This window comes from Melopsittacus undulatus, chromosome 8 (assembly GCF_012275295.1).
Source record: "Melopsittacus undulatus isolate bMelUnd1 chromosome 8, bMelUnd1.mat.Z, whole genome shotgun sequence".
NCBI classification, from domain to species: Eukaryota; Metazoa; Chordata; class Aves; order Psittaciformes; family Psittaculidae; genus Melopsittacus; species Melopsittacus undulatus.
The window spans coordinates 1943359-1954455 of NC_047534.1; the positions used below are offsets into that span (position 1 = coordinate 1943359).

The following is an 11097-nucleotide window of genomic DNA, read 5'->3' on the forward strand; positions in this document are numbered from 1 at the left end:
TGCTATTCAGACAGTCACTAGTTCTCCTTTTTTTTCCCTGCAGGCTTATATACTTATCTTGAGTGTTCCGTCTCTCTTCTGGACAGAACTGAGTGAGAAACCATCTCAAAAGGGAATTAGGGGAATTCCCTTGCAACAGCCATGAGGAAAAGTACTCCCCAGCAGGGACAGCATGTAACATGTTATGCAGCCAATTTGATTCTCAGAGGAGAACAGAATCAGGGCAGATATCCTGCATGAGAGAGCAGGGGCATGCCTACAACTCATTTCTGCCAGATGCTTTCCTTATCTCACATTCCCACATTTCTCCTTAAAAGATTACCAACCTCAAATGGCAACGGTAAGTCAATGTGTACAATGAACAGAAAGAGATCACTGAGAAAAACAAAGCAGAGATTGTCAGCTTACCAGATTTGTCCAACATTGACCAAGGAGAGGTAGAGAACCCACAGGACAGACATGAGGACCATGTTTGCACATCCAGTTATCAATACAAAGGCTGAAGTTGCCAAGCCAAACAGGGAGAGATAGTCCAAGGTGCTGTCCATGTCTGACCAATCCAGAAACCAGATGATTGTTGGTGCATAGCTCAGTGCATCCAGATCTATCTTCCCCTTGAAATACTTCTTGACATTCTGCAGGTACAGCTTACATGGGAGCAGCCCCTTCTCTCCTATTAGCTGCTTGTTTTGATGGTAGCCCACCAGGAAGGCCACAACTAGAGGAAAATAAGGAAGAGGAAAACTAGTGTTAGAAATCACCCAGGGTGAAGTACACATTTTGAGTCCAGAGTTACAGATGTATATTCAGGCCTCAGGAAGGAATTTATTCACATGTCCTCATCTGTGTTAAAACACAACAAATTCATTCCTATTAACCACAATGCAGAAGGCAGAGGAGTTCTATAAATACTATCTCTGCCTTCCCACCAGGAAATGGCACAGAGTCTGTTTTGAGATCATTTTCTCCTCTGCAGCTGTAAGGAACATGCCACTTGCTTCAGGCAAACTCAACAACACACTGCTGGGAAAGCTCCCTGGAACTGAACAACCTGACCCAGTGCAGGAACAGGAGCTGAGCCTGGCTCTGTTAGACTCTGCGTGACCCTAAGTTAGTCACATACACCATTCATCTCCTAATGCAGATGAGGAAAACAGCCTAATTGCACTGTGGAGTACAAGTGGAAGCATTAATATTGACGCTTGCAGACTGGTTTTGCTTTCCACATAAAGCACATGGAATGGGGGCACTGAGAACCCCCAGTTTAGGCACTGAGGTGAGGCAGCCAAAGAGCACACATAACTCTTGAGCTCTGCAGCAGCAAAGATACTGCTGTACTTCCCAATCCTTCCTACTCCAGTTCCACCAAGTATCTTGCCATGTAAATAGATGAATTTGGTGTTGATGGGGATTTACAGTGTTTGCTGCTCCTAAACTGACGTACGCAGCCTGACAGCAGGTTGTGTCTGCAAGGTTATGCTTTGATGTAGAGCACATCTGCATCTTTCCATTACACTGTGCATCCATCAAGTACTAGTGATAGGGGTAATGGGTTCAAACTTAAACAAGGGATATTTAGGTTACATATAAGGGAGAAGTTCTTTACTGAGAGAGTGGTGAGGCTCTGGCACAGGGTGCCCAGAGAAGCTGTGGCTGCCCCATCCCTGGCAGTGCTCAAGGCCAGGCTGGACACAGGGGTTGGAGCAGCTGCTCCAGTGGAAGGGGTCCCTGCCCTTGGCAGGGGTTGGAGCTGGATGATCTTAAGGCCCTTTCCAACCCAAACCACTCTATTATTCTATATTATTAATATAGAGAGCTTAAACCCATACACACCATTAAAGAGACGTTCAAAGGACACCTTAATTCTTTTGGCAGTGTAACAGTTAACTACCATCTCTTGCAATGATGGAAAACCATTATGCTATGGGTTGACCTTCTGGATCCTCTCACATCCTGGTAGGTTGGAAATACAAAGTCTTAATATTTTCCTGTCCTCTAAATTGCTGCTTTCCCCATGTCACTACAGCTCTCTCATTTATAGCGTTCAGGCTCTTGCAGTGGACAATCTTAGAACAGCCAGATGCTTTTTTTAACAGCACATAAGCAATTTAATTACAGATTATAGACCCAGAATTTGATGTTCTACAGAGAAAGTTGGTCAGATTCTAGGGATTAGCTCATATTTTAGGAATCTCCTCCAGTTACCAATTTGCAGTTCGTAACGGCAGTAATCTCCCTGTCTCAGACAAAAATGATGAAGGCCAACATTTCCTGATTAGGCTCCATGCATTTTGCTCCCAGCATCCAACATACCCATCTTTCAAACACTATCCAAACACCAGCCACGTCACACGCAGCCATACCAGAGGTCTTGCAAAAGGCCGACTCATTCCCCCCCTCAATCCTCTTTAGTTAATGATCAAATCTGTTTCCTTCCTTATCTGAATACTGTCATTCTGCAAACAAGAATCCTGGTGTTCATCTGGCTGGTGTCTCTCACTGGGAATGCTGGTGGAGAGTCTGTGTGAAACTAGACCCCGAGTTCAAGCCCAGATTCCTGGTTCTTTGAAGTCTGACTAGCAACCAAAAGCCTGCAGCCCCAGGGAATACAAATAAATGTCCCATTCCCCCCAGACACACACAGAGGTCCCCAGTGGACTTCAGTTAATCCACTTAAGCCTTACTCCATCTCTCTGCATACACCGTGTATTTTGTTCTCAGTGAAAAAACACTGAAGCTCACAATCCAACGTGCATTGGAGGTCGCTGGGAAGGTTCCCACTGATTTCAACAGATCCTGAATCACAGCACTAACTTAATAAAGTTGTGGGTTTGACTGGTTGTGTCTCTTCTCATCTGTCTTTTATACCCAATGAAGGACTTTAATAGAAGACACAGACAAATTTACTCGATTATGGACAGGGAGCAACAAGAGAAAAACTGATCACACCCTAAAGAACCCATTTCAGATTTAAAATTAACATAAAACTCTAAAATTTACATTAAAAACACTAAATTAACATAAACCAAGTGGTTTATGTTTTAGAGCATTCATTCCTCTACCAACAGTCAGTTTGGCACAACTGTGTAACCAGAAAGCGCGACACATGAAACCAGCAGAAATATAATGCTTCTGAGTCTCAGACAACTTAATATCTGCATTTCTGGCTTAAAAAACATGAACACCAATTCTGCCTTAAAACTCCATGTCTTGATATCCCTTGATTAGCACTGCAATTTGCCACAGAGCTTTCCAAAAGCGCTAATCAAATTCACCTCTAAATGCCACAGAAATTGCTGCCCCAACCCATAACTGCTAAGCAGGTTTTCTTGCCTTAAAAAGCTCTAAATTAGACCCCTGCACAGATGCAGGATAAACAAGGAAAGGGTAAATTAGGAAAAACAAACTATAGCTATTGCAGAACAAAAACACTGTACAGCCTTTTTAAGCCTGAAGGCAGCAAAGACTGCATTATAGGTTGGCATGAACTGCACAGCTAAAGATTGCCCACTTTGGGCTCCAAAGTGGTTTTCTCCCAAAACAGCCATTTCTCACAACATGCTACACTACTGGTATTTTGCACACAGCCATTTCACAACTAAATCCCATCCGCAGTGGCCCTAATTTATGGAGAACTCATCTAACCCTAACCAAATCCTGATCATTCTACCTACATTTCCATCCATTGCCCTCCCAGCCATCAGGGCGCACATCTGGAGTGTGCCGTTTATTGCTCACACTCAGGCAGTGATGCCTGGATGTGCTGCTCCATCCCAGATCCAGCTCCCTCTCCTGGACACTGCCCAGGCTGAGCTGCTGTCTTACACCACATCGTGCTCCCTCATCACTCATCTCCGGCACCTTCCGGAGTGCCCTGGAAGGGCAAATCCCATAGGCAGCATCCGCTTCCCAAACTCCACCACCAAATCATCCAGACTCACTCTCCCAAGGCACCAGCTACAGCTCCAAGAGGCTTTGCTCTGTAGGCAGTGGTTCCTGTGTTACCAGACACATTGAGTAGTTGAAACTAAAGACAGATTCTGCAAAGGATTTCAGCAACACAAGAGACAAACACATCTAGAGGGGGAAAAAAGGGAAGTTATTGATCAGTTTGTCCTTGCTTCCTCTCCCTGAGCCCCTCTTGAGAAAGCGCAGCCCTAAAGTGACAGTAACACATACCCTGCTCCCTTCTCCATGAACCTTCCCTTTTGATCATGGCTTTGTCAGGGGAGAGAAGAAAAGTCCCTTTGGCCCCCAAAGCCTGTGCTTTTCTTCCTCTTCCTTAACCCCTATTCTGAAACCTCTCTCCCTTTGGCCTTGTATCTCGGGTTTTTCCACTCTCCATCTTCCCACTCCCTACAGGTAAACATGGTCAAACAAGCTGACTTCCACCTGGGACACTGGCTGGCATACTCACTGTGCTGCTGGGGCATGGGGCAAGGTTCACTGCTTCTCATTTGTCCTGTAGCTTCTTCCTGGAAAGGGGTGGCAAAGCAGTTCTATTACATGAACCAGAATTCACATATATCAGACAATGCTGGGGGAACCAACATATGGAGCACGCTGAGTTCAGCCATGCCATGGAGTTCAAAGTATGGATAAAGCCCGCTCAAGCAAAGGCAATGCATCCTCCTCAGCCTCTCCAAATGCTCTGCAAAGCTGCGTTCTTCAGTATCTGCAAGGCCCATACCAGCCAGAGAGGTTCTGATCTCTGGCAGCAAAGAGAGAAAGGTCTTACCCAGAGGGATGCTGAAGTGGCAAAAGAGCCAGCAGCCACTGAGCATCACTACCAGCCAGGCAAGCAGGCAACATCTCAGTCACCACCAGAGCTGCAAGACTCTGCCTCCCACTCAGGATAACCCATCTTCTCCCTCCGCAAATCCCATTCCTGGATTTGAGCCTTTGGGCAATGCATTCACCAGCATCTCCTGTTAGTTCAGGACTTATTTGTCCATCAGGAAGCAGGCAGCCTGCCTCCAAGCTGCCTCCGAGCTACCTCCAGCTCAGGCACGCACTGCACCAAGGAGTCCACAGCAGATTCCTCCAGGATGGAGCAAGCTGATGCAGGGCCTAATCCAGAGTCACTCACTCCTTCCTGCCCCTATAGCAGGCCAAACCCCTCAGAGTAACCCTCACTTTCTGTTATCAGCTTAATGAAATGAGAACATAACTGAGAAGGAAGCTTTTTCAGAAAGCAGAAGCTGATGTTTGCTGATATCCACCCTTTCCAGCATCACAAATGGGAATGATGTGAAGCCATGACTGGGCTCCTAATCCAGGGATATCCCCTGCAGGCTCTCTGCACAGCTCTGCACATCGCCAAGTCTCCAGACCCAGCATAAAACCCCATCACCCCTGCAACTGCTCACTGGCTTTTCCCCAGTACTTCCCAATTTGGGTGTTCTCAGCCTATGCCAGTCTGTTCTGTTCTACCTGAAGCACTTTGCCATTCTCCAGACTCTCTGCTCCTCTGTGGATTGAAAACACTCATCCTGAGTAACTCCTCTGTTCCTTCCCACTCAGGAGGCAGCCGGAGCCTTTGACAGCTCACATGGGAGCAGCTCCTCTACCTGCTGTGAGCTTATCTTTACATAAGTAACACATGTAAATTGTCACTGACTGCTAATAGACCTTCACTACTTATTCTCACCTCAGAAGGTGCTTTACTGTACTTTTCCATTAACACCCCCCATAGCTTCTCCTTCCCCTCCCAGCCTCCTCTCCCCCTTCTTCAAACCCACATGCTACCTATAAGCACAACTCAAGAACGCAACCCAAGAGTCACCCTCTATCCGTATTGCCCTGTCACTTCAGTTCCTTTACCCCAGTCCAGGCTCAGCCTGCTATGGTGGGAGAATGAGAATCCCATTCTTCATGGTCCATAAAGATTTAAAGATGTGAAATCCAAAACTTTCCTGTTATATGGCTTCCTCTCTCCCCCCATTGAAAGAAGTCTTAACTTTTAGTTCAAGCCCAAGCCACAAGAAGAAATGAACCAAGAGCACAGAGCTTTGCATGAAAACAAAACTACACTTTGCACACACACACAAAAATCTGCCTGGAGCCATATATCAAGTGCACCTTTGACCCAACAAGGCATTCGAAAAGGCCCTGTGCTGGAAGCTGGCAAGCTGTGGTTGCACTACTGAAAAGAAGAAGGGGGAGAATATTCATGGTATTTTCATTATTATCAGAGAAACGAATCAAATACATTTTCAATTGATAAATTCCCCTGCAAAGTTTTGCAACACAGAAGTAACAACAGCCTAGTACTGAGCAAAGAGTCAGAGTGAAACCAAGCACCCCCTTTTCATCCTGCAACCCTACAGCCACAAACACACAACAGAGGACTCTGTTCTTAACACTTTGTTTGACTGCTATTCCCAGCAAAGCTAAAGACTTTGGGGTGGTTGCTTTGGGGGCTTTTAAAGTGCTTATCTCCCCCTTCCCTCTTTGGTTGAAATAATGTGAAAGCAAACAGAAAAGGCTGGGTTGTGGGACTGCTGAAGAGCTTCCCAGTAGCGCCAGGCTGTTCAAAACCACACCAGTGGAGTCCAGCCTGCAGCTGGAGGATGCCCTAAGAGGGGAAACATGGCCTGCTAAGAGGACACAGCACTTACCTCCTGCTAACAGGCACTGTGCTGAAATAAAACCTTTCAGGGGAGGAGAAGCATCAGATGTACTATAGTTCTGGCTGGACAAGCTGAAAGCTACTGGGAGCTCTGTAATACAACTGAGGAAAGAGAAAGGGGAAAGCAGGGGAGATGGCAGACACAAAGAGGAGGAAGGCCACCAGAGAGGGACAGGAACCTACAGAAAGCCAAACCCTCCTGAGAAGGCTTTAGATTTCAGAATTCAGAAAAGGTAGCATGAACCTCCCATAGCTCTAGCTCTGTGGAAACAAAATGCTAGTATTAAACAATATGGAAGGAGAAAGAAAATAAACTAGATTTAAATAATAACTTTTATTTTACAGCACTCTACAGAGCCTGGCTGAAATTGGGAAGGGTGGGATCTAATTACTTCAACTTCTACATCTGGAAGCTGATGATAGTAATCATCCAAAAAGGACACTTCTCAAGGATTTAGGAGGAGGGTGAAGGGATCAAATAATGCACATTTGTTGTCAAGAGCTTTGAGACCAGCTATTTACTTGTAACAGCACTTCCAACAAGATCTCAAAGACATTCTGCATCGACAAAATGTCCATCTCCACCATAAAGAACAAACACAGTGCAAGACCAGGGTGGGAAACCTTCAAATCTCAAAAGAGCGTTTCTCAAACCAACCTGTCCCAGGAATTATCATGTTAGGGACTGCAATTAGCCACTGAGACAGGCTGCAATGGTGGAAGTCTGTGAGGTAAGTCTTCAACTGGCACAGCAGAAGCACATGAAGATGCTTCTGCAGGAACAGAGAGAGGTGTCTGGGGAGCAGAACACAGATTAAGACCTACACAGTTGTTCTCTTCCTCAGTGTTCAGGGCTGGATTCTGTGTTACTTCACACTCTCCTACTTCAGAAGGGTTTTACCACTTGGTCTGCCCACACTTACTTGGAGAAGTGGAGAAATAGGTCCCAGATCTGAGAACATCTCCAAGGAGACTGTCAGCTGCAAGAACTTAAGCACCACCAAATTCACAAGAGCATGGTGCCAGCTACTACTAAACAGAATTGCACAGAGGGGGGCTTCACTCACTGTAGTGCTCAGCTGGCAGGACCCCACAGCCACAGCCCTGCTGCAAAGAGCAAACCTCCTTGAGCATTTCCAGCTTGGATCCACTTTCCCTTCCCTCCTGTTCCTGCAAGCAGCAGGTTGCTCTGGTCAGTGACCTCCATGAATCCTCAGCTCCTTTCCCACCTTCCCATCTCTAAGGTGCCTTTCAGACAATAGCTGCTTTGCCAGGGACTTCCCAGGTTCTGGCTGCTTCTGGAAACCCCCTTCAAAAGAAAAAAGAAGAGGAAAGCTGTTATAATCAAAGGGGTGGGGGAGAAGGGAGGACACTTCACACCTGCCTTGTTCTGCTTCTCCTCCTTCTGCAGAAGATCCAAAGGGAAAGCATCTCCCCCCAGCTCACATCAGGCAACAGAACAGCCCCTCAAGAGTGGAATAGGGGGTAGGAAAGAGGTGACAAGCCCCCAGATCATGCTTAGTGATTCTGCCCCTCACCTCTGCATGCCTGTACAGCCCAAACTGTGCTTCCTTCCACCCATTCAAAGGGTCCCTCATTCTCCTTGCCCTCCCTTTCCACCTAATTCCCCTCCCTTGTCCCACCTGAACAAGCCTGCAGCTCACACAGCTGCAAGTAAGCAGGAGCTCCAACCATCAGGATGTGACCACTTCTCTGATACTTTAACACGAGCTGCCCCCAAAGGATTTGTTGCTTAATGAAGCAGGAATGAAAAGGTTACATTTAAAAGGGTGAAATGAAAGAAGGGAGGAAAAACATCCCACAACTGAGGAATGTCAAACTGTCACAATGGCATCAATGGTTTCCTCAGCAAGTCTGAGACTCGGCGTGTGTGGAATTGCCATAGCTGGGAAAAAGGAATCTGTCAGAGTAAATGGTTCCATCTTCAGAAAAGAGCTTGGACGAGCAGCTTGGCACAGAGGCTTTAAATTGTTTTCTGCTGTTTCTAAACCCAGGCTCTCTGAAGAGATCAAAAGGCAACCCACCTTCCCTCGAGAGCATCCCAGCCCAGCAGCTGAGCCATGGGCTTGCAGCCTTTGACAGGGGAATCCGCCTGCTCACAATCTCTCCATCTCAGACACAACAATCGGTTTCCACCCCACCGATGTTTGGGCTGTAGGCTGCACAGCATCTCCCCACGCTGGGATCAGAGCTGGAGCCCAAACACTGCTGCAGGCAATAGCCTGCAGCTGGAATGTGACCTGTCCCAAATCTGGCCCAGGTTTCTGGCTTTGGGCTGTTACTCAACCAAAATAAACAGCAGAAACCACTGTTACCTGACTGCACCCAAGCAGAAGTTGCAGGTAAATGCCTCCTCTCTTGTGCCTCTTCCATTACAAAGGACAAAACCATCCTCCTACCCTGTTGTTTCCACCTCTGGTACCCAAACCCTTCCTCTGAGGCTCCCTCTCTCACAAAGGTTTCCTCACTCTGGACTGCAGAAGTAACTTGGGGTCTCCTCCCCCTTCTGCCCCTCCCAGGTGTTCCCATTCCCCTCTCCTAATTGGAAAAGGGCTGAATCCATTCTCCCTATTTCCTGTCATTCTGCAGCCTGCAATCTCAGCTTCATCCTCTGGCTCATTCATCCTCCTTCTCCCTTTCCCATTGCAGCCCATAGGTTTCAATCATACCCATGCTGCAGCTCACCTGACCCTGATGTGGATACTTGCTCCTCATCCTTTACTGCTCTCATTGTCCCCAATCAGGTCTCCCACTCATTTGACTTACTCTTCACCATCACACCCAACACACCACCACCCTACAGAGCAGTGCTCGGTCCCAGATGTCATATTTATAACCCCAAATCCACAACCAGGAAGCAGCAGCCTCCACCACCCGCCCAGCAAAGAACACTAATCAGTTTTTCATAAGGAAACTGCAAACTGAGCTATGGGAAACTCAGCAGTCTGGATTTACACACGGGGGAATATCGGAATTGCTTTCATTCTGACTGAAAGAGTCATAACCCCGAGAGCTGAAGCCAAACTAGAAACAGAGCACGTGTCAAAACCATACAAAACTACAACTTCTGCACGGTTTTGATACAAAATAATCCAAGCAGGCTGGCAGCCTACAAATTCTAATGATTTTGTGGACAAATCTGGGGCAAGCTTAGAATTTGTAGTGTAGTGTGTTACATGTCAGTTTAGGTTTCACTGTGAATATTTCCAAGTGGAGCACTCATGGGCTCCAAGCACAGCTCATGGCTTCCCTTGCCTAAAGGAGAGCACAGCTCAGCCTGGAAACTGGTTTCACCATAAACTGCTTTAAGGTCATGTCAGTTTCAGGTCCTGACTGGCACCTAAGCATGGGGTCACCCTCCAGACCTATGTAAGGCAATAGACTTGCTCCTGCATAAGACAATGAATCACAGATTTGAGTAGGTTGGAAAAGACCTTTATGATCATTTAGTCCAACCATTACTCCAGCACTGCCACTAACCCATGGCACTGAGGCCTCATCTCCACGGTGTGTGCACACTTGCAGGGCTGGTGCTTGCAGCCCTGCCCTGGGCAGCCTGTTCCAATGCCTGAGCACCCTGTGGGGCAGGAATTGTTCCTCAGCTCCATCTAAACCTGCCCTGGTGCAGCTTGAGGCCATTGCCCCTTGTCCTATCACTTGTTCCTTGGGAAGAGACCAGCCACCCCTGCTCTCTTGCAGCTACCTCCCAACATCTACCTTGAAGAAAAGGAACAACCAGCTCCATCCAGCTCTGCAGCCTCGTGCATGAACAAACTCTCCTTCCAGCTCCACCAGCACAGAAGCCTCAGCACCATCCTGACCATCAGTCAGTCCCAGCAACCAAGAACTGCAAACAAGAGGCTCTTCCCATTCCAATCTCGGCCACCCCATCAAGCTCTGAGTACACAAACACATACCCCAACATCCAAAACTAAGCAGGGCTCCTTAGTGCATCCCTGCCATGCCAGGATGGAGCCCAGAGGCAAAGCACCCCTCAAACCATACCCTACAAGTGGAAACCCATCACCGAGCAAGCAAGGCGGCTACAGGCCTCCTCCCCCTCTGGCTGCAGGACGAGGCCTGGCTCCACAGCACCAGCACGGACCCCGCAGGAGGACGAGCACCCACTGAAGGCTTCCCCCTCCCCCGGGGCACGGCTCCCTCATCCCCACCTGAGGGTTTACACCGGAGAAAGCCGTGAGGGGATGGGGCAGCCCCGGTACTTTACAGGGCTCTGCATGGCGACGAGCCCGGGGTGCACCTGGCCAGGCCCCCCCCCCCGCTCCCCGGGCAGCGGAACGAGGTGCCGGCAGACTCACAGTAAAGCAGGGCTATGGATCGCAGCAGCACGATGCGGGTCAGCCAGAAGGAGCCCGTCGGCGGCCCGGCCTCGCTGCCCGGCTGCCCCTCCACAGCCCGCTCCGGTGCCTCAGCAGGGCCGCCCG

General features: G+C 48.1%; 1 protein-coding gene across 2 annotated transcripts in view; it reads right to left on the minus strand.

Moving 5' to 3' along the window:
- Positions 1–11097, minus strand: part of LMF1 (lipase maturation factor 1) — a 182816-nt gene extending 171719 nt beyond the window's left edge. Inside the window, exons 1-3 of one of the 2 annotated variants that reach the window (XM_034065788.1) lie at positions 10972–11097; positions 4418–4475; positions 409–718 (exon numbers count right to left, since the gene is read on the minus strand). In XM_034065788.1, coding sequence (XP_033921679.1) covers positions 409–718; positions 4418–4457 — 350 coding nt within the window. In that variant the 5' untranslated portion in view covers positions 4458–4475; positions 10972–11097. Of the gene's footprint in view, positions 1–408; positions 719–4417; positions 4476–10971 lie in introns of those variants that run through there. The other variant, XM_034065789.1, reaches the window with a different exon arrangement.